General features: G+C 44.4%; 2 protein-coding genes and 1 non-coding gene across 4 annotated transcripts in view; 1 reads left to right on the top strand and 2 right to left on the bottom strand.

Annotated features, from left to right (window-relative positions):
- The window catches only part of ANKRD13A (ankyrin repeat domain 13A), a 32569-nt gene extending 15332 nt beyond the window's left edge, over nucleotides 1-17237 (top strand). The window contains exons 5-15 of one of the 2 annotated variants that reach the window (XM_072802859.1): nucleotides 845-988; nucleotides 2032-2221; nucleotides 6037-6103; nucleotides 7463-7544; nucleotides 8442-8503; nucleotides 9425-9555; nucleotides 10291-10448; nucleotides 11063-11191; nucleotides 12782-12942; nucleotides 14482-14549; nucleotides 15159-17237. In XM_072802859.1, coding sequence (XP_072658960.1) covers nucleotides 845-988; nucleotides 2032-2221; nucleotides 6037-6103; nucleotides 7463-7544; nucleotides 8442-8503; nucleotides 9425-9555; nucleotides 10291-10448; nucleotides 11063-11191; nucleotides 12782-12942; nucleotides 14482-14549; nucleotides 15159-15354 — 1388 coding nt within the window. In that variant the 3' untranslated portion in view covers nucleotides 15355-17237. The remainder of the gene's footprint in view (nucleotides 1-844; nucleotides 989-2031; nucleotides 2222-6036; nucleotides 6104-7462; nucleotides 7545-8441; nucleotides 8504-9424; nucleotides 9556-10290; nucleotides 10449-11062; nucleotides 11192-12781; nucleotides 12943-14481; nucleotides 14550-15158) is intronic. The other variant, XM_072802860.1, reaches the window with a different exon arrangement.
- On the bottom strand, nucleotides 1227-1361 carry LOC140619848 (U4 spliceosomal RNA). The gene has a single exon (XR_012019655.1). It is a non-coding gene; the product is annotated as a U4 spliceosomal RNA (small nuclear RNA).
- Nucleotides 17238-19810: 2573 nt separating the features above from the next.
- C27H12orf76 (chromosome 27 C12orf76 homolog) lies at nucleotides 19811-25448 on the bottom strand. Its single transcript, XM_072802862.1, has 2 exons — nucleotides 25253-25448; nucleotides 19811-21095 (listed from the first exon to the last, which is right to left on the bottom strand). Exons 1-2 carry the CDS (start codon nucleotides 25383-25385, stop codon nucleotides 21010-21012), a joined length of 219 nt encoding a protein of 72 aa, XP_072658963.1. The 5' UTR covers nucleotides 25386-25448; the 3' UTR covers nucleotides 19811-21009.
- Nucleotides 25449-27928: the final 2480 nt, after the last annotated feature.

Genomic DNA, 27928 nt, shown 5'->3' with positions numbered 1-27928 from the left:
TTAATGTCACTTTAAATGGATTTAAGATTTTAGTAAGTAGATTTACCATAATTTATTGCTCATTTTCTTATGTGGTTCAACTTATTTTAAACTTGTTATTCTAAGGAAGAAAATTAGATGACTGTTGGGATAGCTTGGTTTTTTACAAAATGGATGTATTTCTCCAAAATCTTATGTAAGGCAAATTGACTGACAGTAATTTTCATAGGTGTTCCACTTTTATTTCCAGTAACTTAGTTAATGACAGCTCTTAATTCCCAGGTTTCACTCTGACTTCTTTGTCAGGCAAGAAGTCATATTTGTAATGAAGCATTTTAAATGATGTAAAGAGTACGCAACAGAAGAGAACTTCAGGTTCTTTTGGAAACCTTACAAGTTCTTTTCCAATGCAAATACCCACAGGTGAAGCAGCAGCAGATCTTAGATGTATTAGGTTTGATATTTCAAAGGATGGGTATGGCAATGTGGTAGGCCACAGCCATATGGCAGGAACAGCATATGTGAGCGAGAAGGCCAGATGGACACACTATAGCTCTAATGGTGATCGACCGTCAGAAAGAGAGGTTCAGTTTTGGGATTAAGAATACCCTTGGGAAATTCATTTAGGGTTTTCTCTGGATAAGACATACAACTGCACCGTTATAAAGAGCTATAGAACAGAAGGTCCACTTTTAGTTTTTGAAAGTGACTTCCTATATTCTCAGTGTGGGAGCCAAGCCTAGGTCTGTCAGTCCCTGTTGTGCCACTCCTATAATTTTGTTAAACTCCGAATGCTGATTTCCTGGGCCTGCGTGTTCTGCTTGGCCCTCAGGATTTTCCTCAGTAGTACATTTCTCTTCTCCAGTGCCCTTGGTTTCCCGAATATGCCCTAATGATGTCTGTCGCATTTGGAAAAGTGGTGCCAAACTGCGTGTGGATATCACATTGCTGGGATTTGAGAACATGAGCTGGATAAGAGGGAGGCGTAGTTTTATATTTAAGGGAGAAGGTGAGTGGTTCTGTTCTGTTTTCATGATTGCTGCTAACGCTGAGTTACAGTGATTTTTAACCATCAAAATGTGTTTGCATTTCTATACTTTATCTGATCATGTCTGGGGCTTTTTTTTTTTTTTCTTTTTTGGTTATTCCTATTAACTTTCAGCTCTCCATTCCTCTATTTTATTCTTTTTGGATAGTTCTCTTAATTTTCTTGTCTGTATCATTTACCACCCAATACTATTACTCTTTGACATGTCTTTGTCCCACATTCTTGAGCCTTGAGTTTGAGACTCTTTTTGTTTGTTTGTTTGTTTGTTTTCAATTAGCAATAATCACGCCTCGGATAAACCTCATTGGCTACAATACTGCCACTGCGCAAAGCTTTTTTTTTGTATATTTTTTTTATTAGAATTTGACCTGCCAACATATAGTATAACACCCAATGTTCATTCCTCCAAGTGCCCCCTTCAGTGCCCGTCACCCAGTCACTCCATCCCTCCATCTACCTCCCCCCATCCATCTCCCCTTCCACTACCCCTTGTTTGTTTCCTAGGGTTAGGGGTCTCTCATGTTTTGTCACCCTCTCTGATTTTTCCCACTCATTTTGAGACTCTGTCTTATATCTCCATATATTCCCTCCATAAGAAGGCATGATCCTCCTAGTGGAGGGTGAGAAAAATGGTATTGCCAGTCCAGCGTTGTGCATAAACAGTTTACATTAATTAAGTAAATCATACATTTTTTTTTTTTTTTTTTTTTTTTTTTAAATCATACATTTTTAAAAGTACACAGATGTATTGCCAACAAAGAAGGCAAATTGTTTTAAATGTCTGGAACTTAGGGGAAGATGACCTATGGGCTGTGGAAACTGGCCAGATAATCTCCATGTAAGTAGGTAGTCAATAATCAATAGTCTTTAGGTTTTATCTGATAGCACTTGGCTGGGGGGGAGGGGGGAATGTCAAAGATGATTCAGTATTTTAACTTTGAGCCTTCCTTGTTTTTGTATCTTCCTTGCATGGTGCTCAGTTACACTCTTGTTTCCATTAACAGACAACCGGGCAGAGCTGATGGAAGTCAACCATGATGACAGAGTGGTCACCACTGAGCATTTTGACCTTTCTCAGGAAATGGAGCGCCTCACTCTGGACTTGATGAAGCCAAAAGGCAGGGAAGTTGAGAGGCGGCTCACAAGCCCAGTCATTAATACCAGCCTCGATACTAAAAATATTGCTTTTGAAAGGTACGCATTAGGTTCTGCATTTTAATGTCTAATCCCTTTACTGCCATCTTTAGTGGCATATAGATATGAATTGGAAATTATGGGTGGATTGGGATTTTTCTAATATGGCATAATAAACATAGAGGGTTTTAATGTTGCTTTCTGTTCTAACCAAGTAGAAGCCATAGCTGACATCCTCTTTCATAGATCATTTTTATAACACATTGGTTAAGTCTTAGAGAAATGGCTTCATATTCTTTTATGGGCCCTTTATAATGGCTTTTACTTGAATTTTTTGTTTTGGTGTTTGGAGATCCACAGGCTCCCTAGTCCCAAACCATGCAGCTTTGAGATTCTGGAAGGTAGAATTGGCCCAGTGTTGATTGTGGTTGTACTGGCTAGTCAAATTCACATTTACCATATAGTTAAGTGTGGTCCTTTCCCTCTGTGAGGACTAACAGTTTAGAGCAAAAGTCTGGAGGTGTTTTCAGTTCTATTCCAGATTCTACCAGAAGAAGCTTCTGGAGAGGTTTGTGCCTTGGTTAACCTGGATGACAGCACTGTCTCTGGTCATCTGCCTCTGGGCATTGCAGAGGCATGGAGCACTTCTGAATGTTAATGGAAGTAGAGGCTGTCAGAGCTGTTGGCCTGAGTGTTTTTACCACAGGACACCTTGAGCTGAGGGAGTAAGAGCCCTGAGCGTTTGCCTAGGATGTCACATCCAGCTCTGTAAACCAAAGCAGCATAACCTGAGCTAACGTGGACACATATTATCCTGGATTTCGGCTTTACTCTAAATGAATGTACTGACTTTCCTCTCTTTTTCTTTTCTTGGTTTCCAGAAAATTTGTAAGAATGAGAGTTTTCTGTTGAGTCAGACATAAGACTGAAGTGCCTTTTTCTTCAGATTTAGGAATTAGGAATTAGGGCATCTATTAGTAGCAGAAGAGAAAACCAAAATGCCAGTTTGTGTGGTGTCTTGATACCACTGGTGCTTGGGGAGTGGTACCCCCAAGAGACAGGGTCATCACTGCCCCCCCCCCCCCCCCCCGCCCCGTCACTAGCCTCCTTGCCCTGGCCTTGCCAGGTGATGGCTGTCTATTAGGAGCTGACTGTGGCTTTACCTGGGAGGGCCTGGGGAAGACCCCTGAGGCTTTGGCACATCCCTCTGTAGACAGAGCACCTTCAGCTAGGGCTCTGTGGTGAAGCTGGGAATAGAGGAGCCTCCCAACCCCGCCCCTCCCACTGCACCCCCTGCAGCCCAGCTGTGGAGATAGGGGTGGGAAGAACATGCCACTGACAGGGCTGCTGAAGTACCGTGCGGCTCTGGGAGTGGCTCAGTCTCTTCGGCTTTCAGTTTCCTTGAAGGAAAGAAAGGAGTGAATCTTGAAATGACGTTGCTAAAGTCCCCATGACCCTAAGATGTCATGAGAAGAGCTCCTGGTTCCTCTGGTTTGTTGGCAGCATTGTTTAAGTCTGTGTTTGCCAGTGTAATTTCCAAAGAGTGTGACGATTACTGGCAGCTGCCCCAGTGAGGGGGGTAGATGGTACATGAGGGCACATTCCATTTTTATGGAGGACTAAGGTACATCTGGTATTTGGTCACTAGGTCTTCAGAAGGTTCAAGCTAACCTCCTTTTGAAACCAATGGTTGGTTTTGGAGAGAGTGTTTCAGGAAGATGGCTGCTTTTTTTTTTTTTTTATGGTGCTCAGAATGCAGGCAGTCAGTGAGTTTCTTGTGCATCAAGCAAGGATTTGAGCCACTTGAGTTGTAGAAGAAGTGTGTACATATCCTTTCCACTGGTGGTGGGAGTGTGTATTTGTTTGAATTTGGAAGTTGTGCTCACTTGTGATAGTCGTTCTCCTCCATCTCTCTCCTCTGATCTGAGATTCTGATACCTGCTTCCTGCATGAGTTTTTGGCCTGCCAGTATGCACCCCCTGGCTGCAGTCTGGGCTTTTCTCTTCTCTGAAAGATTATGCTCTGCCAGACTTAAACAGAATGTTCCCTGTCACCCTCAGAGCCTTTCTCTGAATTGCTCAGTAGCCTGCAAGCCACAGTGCTTGCTCAGTGGCTTTTGGTATGGCAGTCTCAGTGGAGACAGGCAGAGGTAAAAATGGCAGAGGGGGAGCTAGGTGTACTGTCATTTTCAGATGTCTCTGCCTGTAAAGTTAATCAAGGGCCAAGGAGTTATAGAATTTGGGTTTTAAAATAGGACGCTGAATTTAATAAGCAAGCTGTCAGAATGGGAATGGAAAGGGAAGTGGAGCAGCCAGGATTGCCAGCCGAGCAGATGCAGAGGAGTGAGCTGCATGGCGGTCCCCAGGGAGAACCACACAGCTCTGCTTCCCCAGCAGGCTCGCAGGATGAAGGAGAGCAGACTGAGTCATCCTTTGGTACCTTGGAAGACTGTGTGCCAGAAAGCAGTTCTTTCCTAGGCCAAAATATCAAGTGACTTGGTGAAGGACAAGGAACTGAGGACTGACTCTGTTAACTTAAAAGGACTATCTTGATTTTCAATTATTGATGGCTAAGAGAGGACTCTGGTTTATGAATCAATGTGGACCCTAAGCCCTTTCCCCCAGGATTGCAGTTTTGTTTCTGAAAAGTGAAGTGGAAATAGCTAGCATTTGGTGTAATTCCTTTAGTGTTTCTCTCTCTCCCTCCATGGGTCATGCTGCATTAATTGTGGACAACTAATTGGAAGAGTAAAGCTCTGGTCCTTCCTTTCTCTGATGGGCTATAAACATACATGTAAAACACTGCATACCCCATCTGGACTAATGAAGGTGTTTGAAAGCATGAGATACAAATGACATGTATCTTCTTTGTGAGTTGGGCGATCTGGCAGTTCCTGGAGCTTCCTGCGTGACATCCCACTTCCTTCTGGGGTTAGAGCAGAAGGCAGACAGTTGTTCTATATGGAGCTAAGTGCAGCAGTCACAGTGGAGCTAGGATGTGATGTCCTAGACAAAAGGGCAGACCAGGCTGGTCAGGGTTCCCTTGTGAGTGGTAGTATTTCCCAGGGTGAGCTGCTTTGAAAAAGAACCAGAGTTTCTTGGCTGTTCTTGCCTCTAAATGCATTTTTCGCCCAGGAGTATGTTAAGTTGAATAACTGAGTTTTCAGGCACTTTACCAATGCTGTAGCTGCCGCTGGAATGCTGGGCTACTTTAAAAGCGGTTCCACAGGCCTGGAATCCATGCCTGGGCTAAAAAACTGCTTTTAACATAATAACCTTTCTTCTACTGCACCAAACCTGATAAAACGTGTGACTCCCGAGCTGTTTTGCAGGCCTTAATGGCTTCTCCAAGCAGCTCACCACAGTGATGAGTTCCTGCCCCACCCACTCTCCTGAGGAGCAGGATGGTCTGTGCCTTGTTGTTCTAAGAATTCCTCGATTGAGATGTGGCTGCTCATGGGGACAGAACTGCTGATGTCTTTGCCCACAGTTACGATGATCCAGATAAATGCTCTGGCCCAGATACCACCTTTTGGCGAGCCCTTGGACACTGGTCATCTTCACTCATTTCTTTAGGACAGCAGTCCAGTCAATGTCACCACCTTTGTTGCCTATGCTGGCAGTTTTTGTAAAGAAGCCAAGAATGGAGGCTTTCTATGCCAGGGGTGAGGCAAATTGATTAATAACTGTGGGAGGGGGTGGGGATGCTTAAGCCATCTGTCACTGAGAACATCCTTTTGTGGACAGTAGGACCATAATCATCAAGTGTCCTTCACCACCTTAAGCTGGGGGAAATAAACTGTAAAGGCTGCAGGGATAAATCTGAATGTCAGCATATTGTACATGTAGAAATTTGTGGTGTTCACTTTTTATCAGAACTAAATCCGGATTCTGGGGCTGGAGGACAGATAAAGCAGAAGTTGTTAATGGTTACGAAGCAAAGGTAAAAGGAAACTCTTAAAATAAGATTTAATATAGCTATTTAGCTTCTATGCAAATGAGGAGTCTGTTCAGATTTTTTCATGCCTCTGTGCCGTGGAGATGCTCTGGGGAATAAAGTACTGCTTAGGGTCTCTCACTTGGATGTGTATTTTACCTGATGTTTAGAAAATAGGCTAGTATGTCCCGAGGAGGCCCCTGGGTATGCCAGAGATCAATGGTGGTGTAGAGAAGTGAGTCCAGGTGCCAGTCGTCCCTGTAGGAGTGACTGCTCCTTTCATTCTTTAAGGAGGAAAAGAAAGGATTAGACTCAAACCTGTATGTTCATCTTTTTTTATAACCTGAGTGGGTTAAAAAAAAAAAAGTAAAGTAGCTTTAATGAGCCTCCGTTTTCGTAGTCAGCCTAATTGTAACCAGTGGCTTGACAGCCCACTCACATGACATCAGTGCATTAAGAGTATAGTCATCAGGGTGGAGACAGCTGTCAGTTGGGTCCTCGGCATCTTGTCAGCCGGAGTGCTCTGTTTGCTGGCCTTCAGGTAGCCCTGCAGTCCAGCAGGGATTGCTGGCTCCTGGAGCTGTAGCGGGATGCTGCAGGATCCTCTGGTGACCCGAGTGGGCCAAGACGCTTCCATCATGCTCAGCAAGATGCACTTAGAAACAGTGGCTCCGGTGCTGCGTGTGTTTCCTCGAGTCTCTGATCCTGGGGAATCCACGTACGACACGTACACTTAATTCTGCTCACCGGGAGAGTCGGTCTTCCAGACCCCCCACTCCCACCCATGTTCCTCAGGTGGCCTTGAGAAAAGAGCACTGGCTCCGGTGGTGACAAATACCTTTTTGTCCATAGACGGAGTAGCTTTTACCTAGTGATTTGCTGGTTTCCTCGTTAAGTCTTGCAGGTATAGAGAACCTTGTGTTCATTCCGTTTTCAGCAGATGGCTGGCTAAATCAGTCCTGTTATAAGATTACCACAGATCAGTGCAGAAGCCCAGGATACAGGTTTGGGTGCCTCAGCACGATAGCAATCCAGCTGGGAGGCCTAAGTATCAGTACCTTTGTTTGAGGGTGTTTAGTTACACAAAGGGCAGGCGGGAAGACACAGCGTCCCTGTTCACTCCTCAGTATTTAAAACTGTCAGAGATGCAAATTAACTGCTGATGCATTTCTAAGTTGATAGCCTGTATATTTTCTCTGAAGGATCCTAATGATTGTCAACCATTTCCCATTTTTATTTTGCTGAAATTTTTTCTTTCTTTCTTTTTTTTTTTTAATTTGGCTTCAGCATTCTTGCTCTTGCTATGCTTATTTTTTGAGTTTTGATTCCCTGTGTCACTGTTTTCTTTTGCACACGTCTCTCAAGGTTTACACAGTAAACAATGTGAGTGTGATAACCAAAATCCGGACAGAACATCTGACGGAGGAAGAAAAAAAGAGATATAAAGGTAATCCTTCCCCTTTTGTTTAGCTAAGAGAGAGCCTTCATTGGCTTCACCAAATTTTGGGGTTAGTGTGGTCAGGTCAGGGTCATCCTAACCCTAACTTCCTTTTTACAGAAAAACTAACTTCCTTAGTCCAGCCCATTCCTGTAGGTATTACCTATAGTTGGCTTCAAGTGGAATTAAAGCCACTCAGGAGGGTTTGTTTTTGTGTTCTAAAGATGGATTTGACCGGAATGGTAGATGAGGGTATTAGAGACTAGTTTTCACTGGAATAAGTGATTCATTCCAAACTCTGACCATGAAAGATCTGGGTGGAACTTGGGCTCTGAGCCCAACCAATATGTAGTTGTTCTATGGCAGTTCCACCCACCAGAGGCCAGTGGTGTGGTCTTAACTTATCTACCCTTTGTGGCTCAGGTTCCTTAGCAGTGAAATGGCGGTGCTCAGGAGAATGGGTTGAGTCTCCTCATGCAAACCTTTGGAAGGTTCCTGCAGAGTGCAGCAAGCACGCAGTAGTACTTGGCTACCTCCACCACCACTGTTACTAGGACTCCGGTTTGACAGATGAGGACTCTGTGGCCCATCCAGGTTCAGTCCTAAACTCAGTCTTTTTGCTGTAGTTCTTGTAACTCTTACTCATCTAGGTTAGAGACCCTAATAAAGAGTGTCTTGAAATAAATAAGTAAGTAAATAAATAAATAAATAAATAAATAATAAATGAGTGTCTTGTAAGGGATAGATTAGCTGATGGTTATAGTAGATGATTTTATCAGCCTGTCCATAAATAGACTTCCTAATATAGGTAGCTGGGATCCAGAACTTGAGAATAGGATGAGAATCTCCTTCTGTAGTCACAAATGAGGTATAATATTAGACACTAAACTTTCCCCCCTTTCTTAGCGGACAGGAACCCACTGGAATCTCTGCTGGGAACTGTGGAACACCAGTTTGGAGCCCAAGGGGTAAGTGGAAGAAGTGAGCTCCCAGGTTCAAGAAAGGACATGACTTTTCTGTGCTGTGATGGCATTTACTGAATTTGAACAGGCCACTCTGTCTGCAAGTCTGAAGAGCATTCCCAAGCTGAAATCTGAGATACTCTTTTGGAAGAGAAACAGATGAGTCTTATACCTAAAGATTTTAGAGGAGGGTCATGATATAGAAGTCAGGTGCTTTCTCTCTCATCTGTAAACTTAAAAAGGATTCAGGACTTTCTATTTTGACCAGAACTTTTTTTTTTTTAAAGGTTTTATTTATTTATTAGCAAGAGAGCACAAGCAGGAGAAAGGGCAGAGAGATAGGGAGAAGAAGACTTCCCCACTCAGCGGGGAGCCCAACATAGGGCTTGACCCCGGATCCCGAGATCACGATCTGAGCCAAAGGCAAATGCTAACTGACTGAGCCACCCAGGAGCCCCTTAACTGAGCACCTTAACAAACATTTTCTTACTTGATCCCTATGAGAACTATGTAGAGTTAGTATAATGGCTGTCAGAGGGTTAGAAAAATGAGATTTCCTTCCCAGTGTCCTGAGTGAGAGCCTGACAGAGCTGGAGCTTAAACTCCAGGTCTTCCAGATCTTATATGCTTTCAGGTATTTCTTTTTTCTTTTCTACAGTCAGGAGATAAAAATGCAAGAGAGTGGAGAAATATTTGACATGGAGACCTATTAGGCTTCCTATGTCATATCCTCACACCTTTGTAGAATTTCTTGTTCTTTGCAGTAACTTAGTTTAAAAAAGTCGGGGGTGGAGGTTGGGGGAGAAATGACTAGAATTTCCTGATCTATAACTGGTTAGTGTGTCCACTGCAGAGGCTGAATGCTGTAGGTCTCCACTTGTGAGCACCATTAGGCATTTCTGATATCCCTGAGTTCTGGCTTGACAGGACCTCACCACAGAATGTGCCACTGCCAACAACCCCACAGCCATCACGCCTGACGAGTATTTTAATGAAGAGTTTGATCTGAAGGACCGGGACATCGGGAGGCCGAAAGAGCTGACAATTAGAACGCAAAAGTAAGAGGCTCAGTGGCCATTTTCAACTGATGGATTCTTATTTCAGAAGTTTTGCTGTTTCATGGGGTCATGTTGTCATTTTTGTGTCCCCTTCCTTTAAAAATAATTTGGAAGTAACTTTATCTGAGAAAAACAAATAGCAGATTGCCCACCTTTTTCTTTTCTTTTCTTTTCTTTTCTTTTCTTTTTTTTTTTTTCAAGATTTTATTTATCATGAGAGAAACAGAGAGAGGCCCAGACACAGGCAGAGGAAGAAGCAGCTCCCTGTGGGCGAGGCTGATGTGGGACTCGATCCCAGGACCTCGGGATCATGCCCTGAGCCAAAGGCAGATGCTCAACCACTAAGCCACTCAGGCATCCCAATTGCCCACCTTCTAATTAGCCCTTCTCCAAATAGAGTAGAGATAGGATATAAAATTCCTTGTATTTTTTACTGCCAGCAAGCTTCAGCTGATCAGATGAAATGATCCACCAGCTCTTGATTCCTTCATGCTTGCTCTCAATTCTGGCTGCTGCAGGGGGAGGTCAGAGTGTAGGGCATTTCTCCTGACAGCCAGATCTTATGGTGATCGGAATGTTGTGTGGGTCTAGTTTCTTTCCTGCTCCGCATTAAGAGAAGTACGGTGGCTGGGAAGGCTGCATAAGGAGGAGTGCTGTCTACCTGGCTGCATAGAAGTCATTCAGTTTCCCTGGCTGGGGGTGATGGCCTCACTCTTGTCTTGGTCCGTCTTGTAGGTTTAAAGCAATGCTGTGGATGTGTGAGGACTTTCCCCTCTCTCTTGTGGAGCAGGTCATTCCTATCATTGACCTCATGGCCCGAACCAGCGCTCATTTTGCACGGCTGAGAGATTTCATCAAACTGGAATTCCCGCCTGGATTTCCTGTCAAGATAGGTACTTTCTACCAAACCACAGGAGCACCTGTAGGTTCTGCCTGTTTCTGTGGGTGACAGATTGTGCTTCAGAACACCAGAACATTTTAGGCAAAAGTAGCAGAGAGTAGACATAACAGAGGAGGTCACAATGATGCTCTAGTTTAATATGGCTTTTGGTTCACTTGCCATATCAAAATTAGGAGATCATCAGTTCTATTCACAGATGGTGCTAACAGATGTAAAAAGGCATAAAAAATGTGAGCATTCATTGTTTTCATGTCACACTTTATTTAAGCATCAAATTAGATTGTTTTTGAGGAAGACTGTTGACACCAAGATCCTTTGATACAGAAGTATGTTTTAGGGCCTGCACTGGAATGCATAATCTCATAAACAATACATAGAATCTGTGAGGTAGTTACAGTTTAGATAGTTGCATATTTGTGACATTCTTCAGCACAGTCTTGATCAATTATTTACTGTGATCTAGAAAAGTTGCTTAACCCCTCTGAATATTAATTTTCTCACTGTATATTGGGAAGGGTTGTTATGTTCATGTATTTGACATGGACCTAGCATAGTAAGCACTCAGTAAATGATGGCTATTATTCTCATAAAGTTTATTTATAAAAGCTCTTATTTTGTTAGAAATTCCCTTGTTTCATGTCTTAAATGCACGGATTACATTTGGAAATGTTAATGGCTGTAGCACTGCTGAAGAAACTGGATCTCAAAATCTTGAAGGGACCCAGCCTGATTCAGGTAAAAAAAAAAAGTTGGGCTTTGTGATTTCAAAGAAAAATACACATTCAGTTAGTATACTAATTATTCAGTTTGACATTGGAGTATCTTATGAAGCAGATCTCTGCACTGAATGAAAATTTTAGATTTCATTTAGATTCAGTGAAAAAAACCACTTGTATAATATGACCCCACTTGTATTAAAGGAAACATAGTCTTAAAAGCCAACTTTATTGAAGTGTACCATATATACAATAAAATACTCCTACATTAAGTGTGATAGTTCAGTGCATTTTGACAAATGTGGGTACCTCGGTAATCACTACCACAATCAAGATGCAGAGCATTTCTATTACCCCACAAAATTTCCTCAGGCTCCCTTGCAGTCCATCCAAATTATCTTTTGGATGCTACTGTAAATGGATTATTTACTTAATTTTATTTTCCAGTTAGTCATTGGTAGTGTATGGAAACATAACTGAATTTTTTTTTAGTTGTTTTGTTTTACTGTGGTAAATGTTGTTCTGTGTCTGGGACTAGTTGAAAGATACACAGGCATTTGTTTTATTGTTTTTTGAGAGAGGGAGAGTGAGTATGGTTCCAGTGGGGTGGAGGAGGGGCAGAGGGAGAGAAAGGATCTCAAGCCATGCTGAGCATGTAGCCCAATGAGGGGCTCAACAAGGGGCTCAATCTCATGACCTCAGCTGAAACCAAGAGTTGGATGCCCAACCGAGCCACCCACGTGCCCCATTTTACCATTTTTATTTTAGTTTACAGACATCTTATATACTTTCTTTTATGTGTTTATTATATTTCATAATAAAAAGGAAAAATACAAAGAGACCTTGTTGTGGTTGTGTACATACACTGCATTCCTCAAAAACAAACAGGAAACACTGGTTACCTTTGGACTTTGGAAATAAGAGAAAGAGTTTTTTATTTATTTATTTATTTTAATTTTTATTTATTTATGATAGGCACAGAGAGAGAGAGAGAGAGAGAGGCAGAGACACAGGCAGAGGGAAAAGCAGGCTCCATGCACCGGGAGCCTGACGTGGGATTCGATCCCGGGTCTCCAGGATCGCGCCCTGGGCCAAAGGCAGGCGCTAAACCGCTGCGCCACCCAGGGATCCCGAGAAAGAGTTTAGGGAGAGAGAGATCTTTATTTTTTTATGACTGTGAGTTAATTTTATTACTTAAAAAAAAAACAAGACAAAAAGAAAAAGGCTGTATTTTGGTACTTTTCTGTGTCAACGTTATTCTTTTTTCTTTTTATAAAGATTTTATTTATTCATTCATGAGAGAGGCACAGACATAGGTAGAGGGAGAAAGTAGGCTCCATGCAGGGAGCCCGTCATGGGACTTGATCCCGGGTCTCTAGGATCACACTCTAGGCTGAAGGCGGCGCTAAACCACTGAACCATCCAGGCTGCCCTGGCAAGGTTATTCTTACTCAAAATCACTCTCACGTAGTAGCAAACCTTGATTTTAATCATTTTAATCCTTTTGTTTTGTTAATTGAAAAAATTTTTATAAATTTTAAATTATAAGTTTGAAGGAGAAATTTATTTTACTGATTGAGGCACTGGACTGTCACCTTTTGTGTTTCAGCTTCCCACGTCACAAACTTTGAGGTTGATCAGTCTGTATTTGAAATTCCGGAATCTTACCACGTTCAGGACAATGGCAGAAATGTGCATTTGCAAGATGAAGATTACGAGATAATGCAGTTTGCCATCCAGCAGAGTTTACTGGAGTCCAGCAGGAGCCAGGTGCATTTAGCAGAACAAATGGCAGGGCACGGGAGGGTTTAATTTGTAGCTGGCTTGTAAGACTCACTGTACATCACACATTGGGCGTATTCACAGTGTTAGAGAGATTCTATTTTTTGTACCTGGTCTCTCTCAGAAGCTTCTTATGTGACACCATGTGTACAACCCTAGTCTGTATCATTCATAGGATGTTTCCTGACAGACTGTCCTTCTCTTCAGTTCACCCATGCAGCTAACAGTCATATTTTTGGGAGTATGCTGTCCAATTTGCTGGTACTGAAACTGTAGGTCCATGCTTGTTTTCATCATCCTGTTTTTTCTGGAATACTGTTCATGTGTTGATAGTCTTGTAAGAAGGCATATGGGTTTTGAATCGCAGCTTCCTCCCCAAGAAAGACTAATCACTGTGTTATGGCTGTTTAGTGTGCGATGAAAATGGTGGTTGATTCCTTGTTAAATTTGTTTTTTACTCCTATTTTTTATTCTGTTGCAAGGGGTATAATCCCAAACTGTCAGAGTATCTGGCTAAGGGTAGAGCTAAGGATAGAGCAGACAGACCAGCGTTAAGAATAGTTGGTGTTTTCTTCCTTCAGATCTCACCTGCCTGGGGCAGTGCAGGGCGTGAGCTCTTCCCCCCTGCCCCCCCCACCCCCCCCACCCCCCCCCACCCCTGCCATCCCCTCCACATCAACTCCTTTCATTCCCACCCTGCTGTGGCTTCCTGACTCTGCTGGAGTGGAGGCTCTTTCTGTGTCCACTACCTCTTGGTGTGTCCTGGGCTCTACTGTCTGTCTGTTCATTGGTTTCTTGTTTCCTTCTGTCACTTGTTTGGAACGTGTTTGCAGAGTAGGGATTCTTTGGTGAAGCAGCCTCAGCCCCTGCACTCATAGGCCCACTAAGCTTTGAGAGTGGTACCCACACTCCAGTGTCCAAGCTCAGATTTTGGTATTCTGGTTTTATTCTTGAGGCTCTGAGGTTGGGCAGTGTGTGCCCTACCCCTCTTGCATTTCCCATCAATCCATTCTTTGAACCATTTAGTTTTCTGAAGCTGCTGGGCCAAGGGCCACACCCAGAGCCAGCATATTCCCTTTGGGAGGCCTCCTGGGAGCAGTCCGAGCCCCTGGACCTCATTGTCCCTCCCTCCAGTGCACCTTCCTTTCCCTTCTGTAGGTGAGCTTATTTTCCCCCTTGATATCTGCATGTATTGACCATAAATTTTGCAAAGGGGAGTGGCCAAAGATGACAAATGTTGAATTATGTATTGCAGTCTTGCTTTACAAGAATTATTTGCCTTATTCATTTAAACTTTGCCCAGGGCTGTTTTTGATAGATTCTGTGTCAAGCGTGAGAGGCTGTGGCCGTTAAGCAGGGTAGTGTACCATATACTAGCTGACATTTAGGTGTCATTTTTGAGATAGCCTAAGTCCCTATCAGTTTTTCATGCAGTGCTATCAATAACACACTGCTTTGATCTCCTTAATGGTACGATGCCTGTTCCTTCTAGGAGGTATTCATGCCCATCTTGTTTATTTTTTGTAGGAACTTTCAGGACCAGCTTCGAATGGAGGGATCAATCAGACACATGCCTACGATGCCCAATATGAGAGGTAATTGGCGTGACTCTTAAGGCTTAAGCTTTGGCCAACACAGGCACTTAGTGTCGATACAGTTGACTAGTTCCCAGGCCAGTGCCGTTGGGAAAACGACACCTTTTTGATTGGCCTGGTTCCTCTACAAAGAATGTATGCTCACACAGGGTCTAGATACCCTCAGTGGGAAGTATATACAATTTTAAGAATGAGGGGACTTTGAGGAGCAGCTACAGAGATGAGTAAATAATCTATTCAAAGGAGGGGATGGTAAAAACTGCAAAGATTTACTTTGTGAAGTATTTTCACATACTCCAGGCATATGTGCAAGCTTATTGAAGAACAACTTGGATTTTGCTTTAAAACAGATCCAAGTTCAGTTCCTAATACTATCACTTAGCAGCTGGGTGATCCTGGGCAGGTTTCTTCACCTCTCTGAGCCTTGAGTATCTCACGTGTGCGCAGCACCCACACCTCTAGAGTCCTATGGGATTGAATGGTAGCGTGCCCATGGAGTGCACATCCAGTGCCTGGTGTGGTATGCTCTTTGTGAGCGGTTATATGTGGACGCTGCCGCTGGCCTGATGATGCTGGTCATTGGTTTCTTTCCGCTTTTTTCCATCACAGGGCCATCCAGGAGAGCCTGCTTACCAGCTCAGAAGGTCTGTGCCCTGGTGTCTCGAGTGAGACGAGCCGTTTTGACAGCGACTTGCAGCTGGCCATGGAGCTGTCTGCCAGAGAGCTGGAGGAGCGGGAGCTCCGGCTCCGGGAGGAGGAGGAGGAGCTCCAGCAAGTCTTACAGCTGTCTCTTACCGAGAAATAGACCTTTCTGCTCATGCTCACGGGCTGCACAAAGCAGAGGTTCTAGGCTGCACGGGAGTGCTGCATTACTAGTGCCCCGGGGCTGAGGGACCGCACTTCGCATGTATGCAGCAGACAGCAGCTGCCCTTTTTTTACACAGAGGTGCAAGACCAGGAACTCCCAGGCCCATCCACGACACTCCCCGGGGCCGGGGGGGTCCTGGGGACTGGCAGGCGCCCTGCCTCCAGGCTAAGGGGAGGAGAGCATTGTCACTTTCCATTAGCTGTATTGGCTTGCAGGTCACGTTCTTACTACCAGCTTTAGACAAACACCCCAATCCCCGCAAGTTTGTAGATTAATTTTTATCAAGGAGTGATAACAAAACAAGTTATTGCAGAGTCAGGGTGCTTTTCTATATGAGAGCAGCAGCCTTTTTAGAGCATGGTTTATGAGAATCTATGAGGCACTTCTTTACAGTTCACCAAAGAAATGGATAATCTGTGCCGATCTACTCTTTTGTTTTTACCTTTATACAGGGTTTCTAGAACACCATCACTGCTCCTCCTCCACCTTACTCCACTCCTCCCATCCCCAGCTAGAGTTAAAGAGGAGACATGTACAGGATATGTTTTAGATTAGGCTTAACTACTTGCATCACATTAGGATATACAAATGACCACGGATGTTGCCTTAGCCTTAAAAATTACCAATAGTTTCAAACCACCTCACTCCACTTACTGAGGGGTCTGATTTGAATTTATAAAGGCCGTTCCTTTGAGAGCAGGATCCTCCAGGCTAAATCCAAGGCAGCTAATCCTGGCCCTGAAGGAGCAGCTAGGAGAGCCTGAGGCTTGTTCTCGAAGCGGGCAGGCTGGCCAAAACATTGGACAGCACGGAACCAAACCAAGTATGTTCCACGCCTTCCCTAGTGACAGATTGCCATGGAGAGGCTTAGGAAGACCCCACTACAGGCCTAGGCTCACTAGAGAGGAAGGGGTGACCTTGTAGTTAGAAAGGGAGCTACAAGCAGAACTCAATAGCTCTGTATTCAAAAGGGAAAATGAGGATTCTGTATTGCTTTTTAGAGTTCAAATCAACATCTTTCTGGATAAATATATTTTTTAACAGAATCTTTTTATTATTTTTGAAAGATATAAAAACAACTACTCCCATCAGTAGCAATACAAGGTTATACATTTTAACCAGATTTTCTCAGGCCTTTTTTGGATACCTTTAGTAGTTCAACGATTTTATCTGACCCTTCTGTAAATAAGCACCGCACACCACACGGAAGATCCCGGGGAGGAGTGCTGAGGGCGCCCTCACTCTGGCCCGTCTATTCGTTCCCACAGGCTGCACTGACATAACCTGGTAACAATGGCCTCCTCAGCTCTGCATCTGTCTATCTGCTGTGCTGCTTTCAGGATAGGAAGAGAGACAGAAGCTACACTGCAGTTAGCATCTGTATCCTCCAGTTAGTGTTGCCAGTAAAATATTCTTAGTCACAGAGATTTGTGCTTTGGATTCCACATAACCATCTGCCTTTTATGTCATGGTCCAACCAGACAGAATTCCTTCTATTGCGCACACAAGGCCAGTATACTGTGGTGTCACGTTTGTTTCAAATACACAGCTTGGCATTCTGTTTACTTTGTGTTTACCCTGAGTGAAGACACTTCTTGGGAATGGCTGCAGTCAGGCCACATTGTTTACACACTGAGGTGTATCATCAATGATTTCTATGTTTGCATTCCATTGTCCTGCTTACTGAGGTCTTGGACTCCCCAGGAAGCCAGTTAAAAGGGACTGAGTGTTGTGTCAACTGTTGCAGCGTTTTTCATATATGTGTTCACTCTCTTAAAATGCAAATAAAGATTGCTTCCCAAGAGGGTGCTTGTACAATATCCTAGACAGCCTTTTAGTCTTTTTTCCTTTTTATGTGGTTTTTCTAGTCACTGTATGTCCCCATACTTCCTGTTACGTATGTGACTGGCACATGGGAGTGCCTCGCAACACTCTGCATGTATTATAAAGGTGACCTGCTCCTCTCAGTCTTCCCACCTGGGTCATACAATCTGCACACGCCATGCTACTTGTTTCACACAAGAAACAAAAAGCCAGCCAGCATCAGGGCTGCTGAGAGACGGCAGTCATCCTGCTGCCTCTTGAGTCCAGGAAGCCACACCAACATCGTATCTCTCGTGGGACTGAATCTGCTCTCCCCTCTGAGGGTAAAGTCCTTGTGAGGCTTTTCTTACAAATTCAGGTGATAATTAGGCTTCCAGATTTATCCTACACCCAATTACATTGGTATTAAAACAAAAAAGGGGAGAGGGTTGCCTAGGTGGCTCAGTCAGTGAAGCGTCTACCTTCTGCTCATGGCATGATCCTGGGGTCCTAGGATTCAATCCCATGCTGGGCTCCCTGCTTAGTGGGGAGTCCATCTCCCTCTGTTCCTCACCCAACTTGTGCTATTTCTCTTTCAAAAAAATCTAAACAAAAAACAAAACGGAAGCAGTGACCAGTAAAAAACATCTGGGCTCCAGAAATGAGGCCTTGGCATTTCCAGGAAGATGTGAGGGAGTTGCTATGCTTTGGGGGAAAGTACACAATACTCTAAGCCAGTGGGGCATAATGAAGAAAACCCAGGTCACCTTAGGCCAAGAGATGGAATACCTGTGGATTATTAAGAAACTATAGCTTCTTCACCTTTAGGTTCCTTAAAGTTTAGGTGGTTCAGTTATCAGCAGGAAACAGCCATTTCTATAAGACATTACTAGGAACTAAGTCTAACAAAGTGCTTGACACTGCACCATGAGCATGTCCAATACACCACACATAACATGCCTGTCAAGGAAGGGAAGTCCAATCTAAATGATGGGAAAGAGATTTACTGTAACAACAAATTTGTTGCTGAACACAGAAGACTTCAAGGAGGACAAGTTGTGTGACAACTGCTTTACGGGACTATTTGCAGTACATGCAGTTAAGTGATGGGGTTCAAAATCCAAAGTAGGCCCATGTCTGGAAATGTGTGGATTTCAGATTGCGGTCCAGCTGAAAAAAATTAAGACTTCCTGAGCCCCGAGATCCCAAAAAGCACTTGCAGATTTATTAATCTCAAATTTAAAAAAAGTGAAGATTAATGCTAAGTCATTTGCATGACTGGTATAAATGAAGTGAATATGTTCATTTGGGTACACGGTAAATATTCGGAGCACAGTTCATTTTATGAGGTTTAGGCTGCCTCCATACCCCATATTCCCAGAGATGAAGGTAAAATAATGCCACTTGAAAAGTACTAGTCAGTCTCTGGTGCATAAACGTTTTTAGAATTCTCTCTTCCCAGAATTGAGGTTTGTGCCCTTCCTCATCTCTACAATAAGCCTTTTTCTACAAAGATTACTCCGCCTGACTTTAGCTTGAAATCTCATACTAAACAGATGGTAACATTGGAATGAAGAGGTAGGCTGGGTGTTGGATTTGTATATGGATTAACTATCACAAGGTTGTTTCAGAAAAGTAAAATGCATAGTGATTCCTGAGCAAACAGTAGGTTACCAGGTTGGTTTATGGGCCTACCAAGTTTTTACTGTTCCCCTCTAAAATCCTAAAAATGGCAATACATTTTTAGGCAGTGTATCAAAACATGGCACTCCAGATGAGGTGGGGCTGTGCACTCTTGGGACTTGGCTGTCACTGCCAGTTTCTCAGAATCCCACCTGCTCCTCCTCCCTGCAGTCCATCAATAACCACGGTCTTTTAAGGGACAGGCCAAAGATGGTGACCCCACCCTGGTGGTATTGGTTTCACGGTGTCTGATCTTCACCATAATTAAGAAAGATAAGGAGTGTATAGCACCACTTTACAGATGAAAAAACTGAGGCTCTGGAGAAGTTAAGCCTGTTTGTATTTAAGAGTGGAGACACGAATCCAGGTCTTCAGACCCTTGGGCTGGCCTGGGAGATTACTTACGGCTCAGTCTCCGAAATAATATCTCACGCCTTGGGGCAACTGTCTTATTTCACACATAAATTTTAAAATTTGGGCAGCCCGGGTGGCTCAGCGGTTTAGTGCTGACTTTGGCCCAGGGCGTGATCCTGGAGACCCGGGATCGAGTCCCACGTCGGGCTCCTTGCATGGAGCCTGCTTCTCCCTCTGCCTGTGTCTCTCATGAATAAATAAAATCTTAAAAAAAAAATTAACTTCTCGGCGCTTCTCTGAGAGAGTAGATCAAATGCCAACATACACCTGCATTTTAGACGCTTAGAAAATAATCACCAGGGGATCCCTGAGTGGCTCAGTGGTTTAGCACCTGCCTTCAGCCCAGGGTGTGATTCTAGAGTACCGGGATCGAGTCCCACATTGGGCTCCCTGCGTGGAGCCTGCTTCTCCCTCTGCCTGTGTCTCTACCTCTCTCTGTGTCTCTCATGACTAAATAAATAAAATCTTAAATCACCAGGAGTCAAACAGCATGTAAGATTTTACTTTAATTTTAATTGACACTTGGCGCAAAGCACAAAACAGTGAACACTTCAATGGCTCAATGTTAGGGTTACACACAAAATCCTTAAGTTCAACAGTTACAGTATCCCACGTTAATTTGTTTCACATTCAGTGCAGGGTGTTAAAAAAAAAAGTCAGTGCAGTTACTGAACGGAATACAAGATAAGCATTTCAATTTAATAACAAATTAAACCTAGCATCTTTAAAATAAATACTGATAACAACCACTTTGTAAGTACAAAAGTATCATTTCAATAGGAAAGAAAAAATCCAGTTCAACATTGCAAAACAGCAGCATTTTCAAGGTTGAGATGAAATCTGTGTAAACACACACCCACCTGACACTCGCTCTTCTACCAGAACATATACTTCTGAGGACCTCCTCACCCAGGGCTAAAAAGAGTTCCTGCTGAATTTCTTTTAGATCCCAAATCTGAAAAGCTGCCACATGTTTTAGGCCAGGGGCTGGAAAGGCTTGAGTGCAGCCCCAGGAAGATCAACGTGTTTCAGCAGGATGGAGTTCTTTCTCAGTCACATTTCTAGTCCAACTCAGAGCCTTCCAACCCCAGGGTGCTCTTGGTCATAGGCCTACCTGATGTGACCCTGACTTCACTGGGGGCATTGGAGTACAGAGCCATGCAGCATGAGGAGTGGTGGCCCAAGTTCCCCACAGCTGAGACAGCTTTGCAACGAGGGCATTCCAAGCCAACTCAATATAACTAAAAACATGTGATTCTTAACCCCACTGTGACCAAATGGGTCTCCAGTATAGAATGTCTACACGTTAAGTCTTCCTCTTATGAATATTTCCCAACATTCAGGATTAGTCCTTTCCTGTGTGGTTTTCACACCACTCACATAGTTAGTTAACCGCTTTCCCATCTTTACACTGAAACTGGGAGCTTCAGGTCTTAAGGTGTAACAAGTGTTGAATGTAGCCAGATATACAAAGAAACACTAAGAGGCAGACCCAGTTACTTACATTACAGTGTTAGGAAAAAAAAAACTACCTAATGTTTTTTCTAAATCATTTCACATTTACCAACTGTCCAGACTGAAGTGGTCGGACTTCCAAGTGGCGGAGTTCTGATTCCAACTTCTCCAATGACCCACGTGCAACACAATTGATCTTTTCTCCAGTACTTGTGGAAGAACTTGTTTGCTTGGCTGTCACCGACGCCGAATGGGCTTGTAGACACAAAATGCCATAAGGATCACAGTCACCAGCAGGATGCTGAAAATGGTTCCCATCAACACTGCAAAAGGAAAACATGTTATCTCCTAATGGCAGCTTCAGGTCCTGTCTTCCTTCTACTCATTGATGATGATTTGCCAAATGCCACTCAGTGCCAGGCACAGCACCAGGTGTGTGGGAAATGGTCACAAACAGATTTTCTCTTGGGATGTTTCCACATACATGGGGGAAGAGACGTAAACAAGTGAGAGCATCTTTGGGGGTTGAAGAAATGTGATGGTGATGGGGGGTGGGTAATAGTAGGTAGGGCAGTAGAGAAAGCACCTGAGGAGGTAATATGCAAGCTGGGACCAAGATGAAAAGAGGGAGCCAGCCATGGGAAGATCTGCAGGTCAGCAAAAGAAAGCACTCAGGGCCAGACAAGCCCAGAAAGAGAAAAGAGGCAAGCCCAATGAAAACAGGCAAGCATAGCTGAGGGGGAAGGAAGCAAGGCAGGAAATGAAGCCAGAGGAAGGCTGGAGCCAGTTCATCCAGGGCCTTGTAAACCATGAAGGCAACATGGATTTATTGTAAGTTTAGAGAGAGGGCCGAAGGCAAAGAATGACATGATCTGATTCAGCTGGGAAAACAGATCCCTCTGGCTGCTGTATGGAGAACCATCTGACTGCAGGGGACAAAAACAGAAGCAGGGAACCCAACGTTTTTAAAGCCATTCATAAAAACTGGAGATGAAAAAAAGAGTAAAACATTTCAATATCTGGATGAGACAAAGGCCTTCTAATCCAAGAAGCAATGAACTAACGTCACAAATCTATTCCATCTTGGAGACAATTTGGAGTAAATTTCACGTCTAAAATCTCCAGAGTGCTCAGGTGAGAACTGGGACCTCCAACTGATTACTCTGGTTGAGCCTCAGTACAAGACTAGACACAAGGACTGGGGTTTTAACATAACCAGCAACCCAGTGAAGTGAAGGGCAGTCCCATTTGTGTGACTGCCTCAGAGCTCTTAGGAGAGTTCAAAATGTTACCTTTTAGCAAGCAAATGTACATTTGTTTGCAAGTATGTGGGCCCATCCCAGGTTCCAGTGGGAGCCTAAACATGGCTGTTCTCTAGTGTGGCTACTGAAAAAAAAAGGATTTGACCACAGTTTTGTTTTGCTTAAATCAGTAATTTGGAGATATCTGTGACTCCTACAGAATGCCCCCACATGGAACCCAGTTATTACTTAAACACTGACCATACAGAAAAACTTTTTTTGGTGAGGAAGGGAAAGAACACAGGAAGTGACAAAGACAACCTACAACTCATACACGCTAAATGTCCCATCTCAAAACAGGCCTTGTTACCTAAATACCTGCCCTTAAAATCAAAATCTTGAATTCTATGAATTTCTAAGGTTCTCACTGCAATGGATCTCAATTTGCCTTATTCCTTTTAAGCCACTTTCTTGCATTTGACATTCTGAAAGGGCTCTTAAGAAAACACCGCCTCCCAAAACCCAAGCAAACTCCCAAAGCAGGTATGCAGGGGACTAGAAGTGGAGAATGGAACCTCAAAGAGCATTTGAAAAGGCTTAAAATCACGGGTGGTTAGGTACATAATGTCCATGTGGGGATTGATAAATTCTCCCAGCCTACATCTTTTTAACTCTCCCACACTTTGCACACGGTATTAGTTGCCTGAATGGCAGGCTCAGGCTGAACCTAAGACTAGTTAGGTCCTTCCTTACTAGTCACTTCCCATCGTTGAGCTTCATTTCGTACATCTACACAAGTGGCAAGTGAAACCCACCTCACAAGGGTTTCTGAAACCTGACTGTGGTACCCTATGAAAAGCACTCCTTAGAGTGTGGATATATAACATGCACATGATAGATGAAGGCATTATGACCAAAACTGGCAGCATAGCACAGTGGTCAAGAATTCAGGGTTTGGAGTCCAATCTACACTGACAGGCTGTGTTCTCACCTAAGTTCCACAATCTCTGTTTCCTCCTCTGTAAAGACAGAGATAAAAACACCCACTGCACAGGATGGTGTAGGGTAGTGTTTCCCAAACTATCTGTGGTAAAGGACTAGTGTTTATAGCTTGTAGCCTGTCCCGGGCCATTACTATGGGCATGACTAGTAAGCAGTCCTTGTCAGTCCAGGGACTCCTATAGGATTGGTGTCTACTTGCTTGGATGTTGCAACAGTGTCAAACTGTTAAATCCCTAAACATTTAATGTCTGTGGTCCTTTCTTTGCAGGTAAATAGTATGGACACCCCATCAGTTTGCAGACCGATTTTTTTTTTTTAAGATTTATTTATTTATTCATGAGAGACAGAAAGAGAGAGAGAGACAGAGACAGAGAGAGAGGCAGTGACATAGGCAGAGGGAGAAGCAGGCTTCCCCCAGGGAGCCCGATGGCGGACTTGATTCTGATCTCGGGATTATACCCTGAGCCGAAGGCAGACACAACCGCTGAGCCACTCAGGCCACTCTTCGAATAGTATTATTCTGCAGTAGTGGTTCTTAACCAGGGGGATTTTGCCCCAGTGGACATCTGATAATGTCTTCAGATATTCTGATTATCCAGACAGGGAGTTAAGTGTGGTCCTGGCATCTAGCAGATAAAGGCCGCGGACGCCACTCAACGTTTTACAATGCTCAGGATACTGTGCCTCACTTCACCTCGCCCACAAAGACCCATCTGGTCCACCATGTCAGTAGTACCCTGGTGGAGAAACTGCTCCAAAGGATGGAGCAGCAGAGCACGTGGAAATCATTCAGCAGGGTGCTAGGTACACAGTAAGTGCTCAATACATAAATTCTTCCTTTTTTTTTTAGATTTATTTATTCATAGAGATATGGAGAGAAGAGAGAGACAGAGACACAGGCAGAGGGAGAAGCAGGCTCCATGCAGGGAGCCCTACATGGGACTCGATCCCTGGTCTCCAGGGTTATGCCCCAGGCCCAAGGCAGCACTAAACCGCTGAGCTAAACCACTGAGCCACCCGGGCTGCCCTCAATACATAAATTCAATGCAAGAGTTCATGTAGAGTCAAGATAATGCAAAGATGACACTACGTGGCATAGAGATACACATGTTATCAATGAGGTACATGTATCAATGAGGTACAGTGGAAAGGGTGGCTCTGGCAGAATGAGAGGGAGGGTTACTGTGAATTTTGTCAAACTTTAAGCTCCAAGACCCCTTCCAAAGCCATGTACACCAGGTGTACCCATATGTATATATATGTGTCTTTCAGAGCTCCTCCCAAAAGGTACCTTTCAAGCTCCACAAAACCTAAGGTCTAGTACTGGTTTCCCATGTTCACTGAACATCCTGTGCCTATGAAACCTTTAGTAAGCAGAAATGGCATAAAGTGAAAAAAGTTGCCATTAATTTACAAGGAAAAAATTTTGGCCTTCCCAGACCCCCAAAATAACCTCAGGCTTTTCTGATACCTTAAGACACATTTAGCTAATGGAGGATACCCAGAATAAATCGGGAACAGGAGGGGATCCCTGGGTGGCTCAGCGGTTTGGCGTCTGCCTTTGGCCCAGGGCGTGATCCTGGAGTCCCGGGATCGAGTCCCGGGATCGAGTCCCGCGTCGGGCTCCCGGCATGGGGCCTGCTTCTCTCTCTATCATAAATAAATGAATGAATAAGTAAATAAATCTTTTTTAAAAATCGAGAACAGGGACAGATACAGACACATTTCAAAGCTATATCGCCGTGATGCTAGGATGCCGAGTGCAGCTCTCGGGGACAGAGTCTGGTGGGGCCACTCTCGCTGCTCCGGGTGTGTAATGCAAAAAAACCTGCTGAGCGAGCGCTCTTTTCACTTTTTTCGCAAAAGGGAAAAATCCTCTTCGGGTTTCTTTAGGTTACGTAAAACAGATACTCATTCGGGTCTTTTCCTAGTTGCGAAGGGGAATAACGAGAACGTCCGAAAAGTAGGCTGACCGGTACCAGCCCCGGCCTCCCCCGCTATCCTAGCTGTGTACACCGGGGCAGGTAGCCTCGCCTCCCTGAGTTTCACTTTCACCTTCAAATCAGGGCTGCAATTCTCAGCTCTCTCATTAAAGGACCCTTGTGGCCCAGCCCGGGCCCACGCAGCCAGAGAAGAGGGGCCCGGCCACCAGGTCACTGAAGCAACCGCGCTGGTGCAGGGAGCCGACCGCGAGGCACGCCCGCCCCGCCCCGCCCCGCCCCGCCCCCGCCGCTCACCCAGGTTCTGCCCGCGCAGCACCGCGTAGGGCCGGCTCCGCTCCGGTGGCTCTACGGGGCTCGGGGCCTCCGCCCGCCCGGCCAGGAAGCTCCCCAGGCCGAAGCTCAGCCACCAGCACACGGGGCGCTGCATCTTCTCGGGCCGCAGCGGCGGAGAGCGCACTTCCGCCCAAAGCCCCGCCTCCGCCCCGGCCCGCGCGCCTCCTTCCGCCGCCGTCTCCTCCCACCCAGCGCGCGCTGTTGCCAGGGTAACCAGACGCCCTGGGCGCTTGGGGCTCCTCCCGCTGCGCCCGTCCGCCGGGGCCGTGTTCAGCGGGATCGCCCTTCCGTCTGGGGCAACGTCCATCTGGATCACCACTCCGCCGTGACTACGTCCCCCTTTTGTGAGCTTCAGGCGGGCATCTTTCCATAGGAGTCTCTTGGGGCCACTTTGGGCCTATCAAAGGTTTTTCTTTTTTCTATGAATCCGTGCATTTTCTTATTAGATCTTCGCTACAGGCCCAAGAAATAGACACTGTATTACCATTTGACAAATGCCTCCTTCTCAGGAAGCCCTTACCTGGACATGCTTTTCTAAAATTGCAACCTTCCCACTTGCTCAACATACATACACTCTCGCTACCCCGTTGCCTCTTTCATCTTCTATCCCTCTAAACTCATCCTCAGTTAACTTTTTACAAAATTTTACTTAAATTCAGTTTGTCAACATATAGTATAATACCCAGTGCTCATCCCATCATGTGCCCTCCTTAGTCCCTGTCACCTGGTTACCCCATCCCCCGACCCTCCTTCCCTTCTGCAGCCCTTCGTTTGTTTCCCAGAGTTATGAGTCTCTCTTTTTTTTTTAAATTTTTATTTATTTATGATAATCAGAGAGAGAGAGAGAGAGAGAGAGAGAGGGGGGGAGGCAGAAACACAGGCAGAGGGAGAAGCAGGCTCCATGCACCGGGAGCCTGACGTGGGATTCGGTCCCGGGTCTCCAGGATCGCGCCCTGGGCTAAAGGCAGGCGCCAAACCGCTGCGCCACCCAGGGATCCCGAGTTATGAGTCTCTTATCATTTGTCTTCCTCTCTAATTTTTCCCCCACTCAGTTTCCCCTCCTTTCTCTTATGGTCCCTTTCACTATTTCTTATAGAATAAGCAATTGTTTAATGATAATGTATGACATGTAATTATGCCCCAGGCATTTGACTTCGTTTTTGTTTCTGCTTCAGGATTTTTACTGTTCCCTTTGCCTGCAGTACTTTTCCCTGGCACATGTGCATGGCAGGCAACTGTACACCACTGAAGTCTCCACCCAAGGTCCATTCCTCAGAGTGCCCTTTCCGGAGTCCCTGACACAGCCACCACACTCAGCCCATCGTCTCTGTATAGTTGTCATCACTATCTCAAGTAATTCTGTTCTTTGACTTTTTTCTGTTGTTGCCTGTCTTCCCCACCAAACTGTGAACTCCATGAAGGCAGGACAATGTCTGTCTGCCCTTGGTGCCTGGAGCAGTTCTGGGAACAGGAAAGTTTTTCTCAAATATCTGTCGGATGGATGTGGAGCAGCAATAATGTTGAGTAAACAAAAAAGCGAGGGGCAGAAGAAAAACAAAGTATTGAAAATAGCCTTGTTTTCTCCACTTAGTAACGTCACATATATTTGTACATACTAAAATAGCAGACCATTGGGGCACCTGGGTGGCTTAGTGGTTGAGTGTCTGCCTTTGGCTCAGATCATGATCCCTAGGTCCTGGGGTTGAGTCCCACATTGGGCTCCCTACATGGAGCCTGCTTCTTCCTCTGCCTATGTCTCTGCCTCTCTCTGTGTGTCTCTCATGAATAAATAAATAAAATCTTTTTAAAAAACCCCAAATATCAGACCATTTACAATTAAATATAATTTCTACCTCCAAATTCCCACAGCCCTTGACCTTTTGATGCTCAGCTCATTGTACTTTGTATTCTGGTGATTGTAAATGTCTTATTTCTCTAATTGGATGATAAACTTCTTCCATCAGGAGTGCAGGACATTCACAAATTTCACAAATTTCATTATGTGAAATTTTGATTTCACATAAGCAATGAATAACATTTAGTAAAAGGACATTCCTAATATTGCATGGGATATCATATTTGTTGTTTACCTGAACTTCAAATGTAATTGGGCAATCTTTTGTTTTTATTTGCTAAATATAACAATTCTATCTTCAGGGCACAATCTGAAATTCATTTATTTTTGTACCCTTCTTCTCTAAGTTCCTAATGTGGTGTATGCTTTGCACACACTAGGTATTCAATAAATGCTTGTGTAATGAATACTTGCACGATCACAGACTGTAGTATTAATTTGTGATATCCAAGTCCCTATATTTCAGGTAATACATTTCTTTTTTTTTAAGATTTTATTTATTTATTCATGAGAGAAACACAGAGAGAGACAGAGACATAGGCAGAGAGAGAAGCAGGCTCCATGCAGGGAGCCCAATGTGGGACTCGATCCCCGGACTCCAGGATCACACCCTGGGCTGAAGGTAGGCACTCAACCGCTGAGCCATCCAGGGATCCCAGTACATTTCTATTTATAGCTTTTTCCTGTAAAAAAAAAAGCAACAACAAAAGCAAAAATGACAAAATTTTGGGAGTTGCCAATCAATCAATCAACTAATTAATATTGCAGTTAAATATACATAA

Source organism: Canis lupus, chromosome 27, assembly GCF_048164855.1.
Source record: "Canis lupus baileyi chromosome 27, mCanLup2.hap1, whole genome shotgun sequence".
Lineage (NCBI taxonomy): Eukaryota > Metazoa > Chordata > Mammalia > Carnivora > Canidae > Canis > Canis lupus.
Note: the sequence above shows the minus strand (reverse complement) of the source record. Positions and strands in the feature narration are given on the sequence as shown.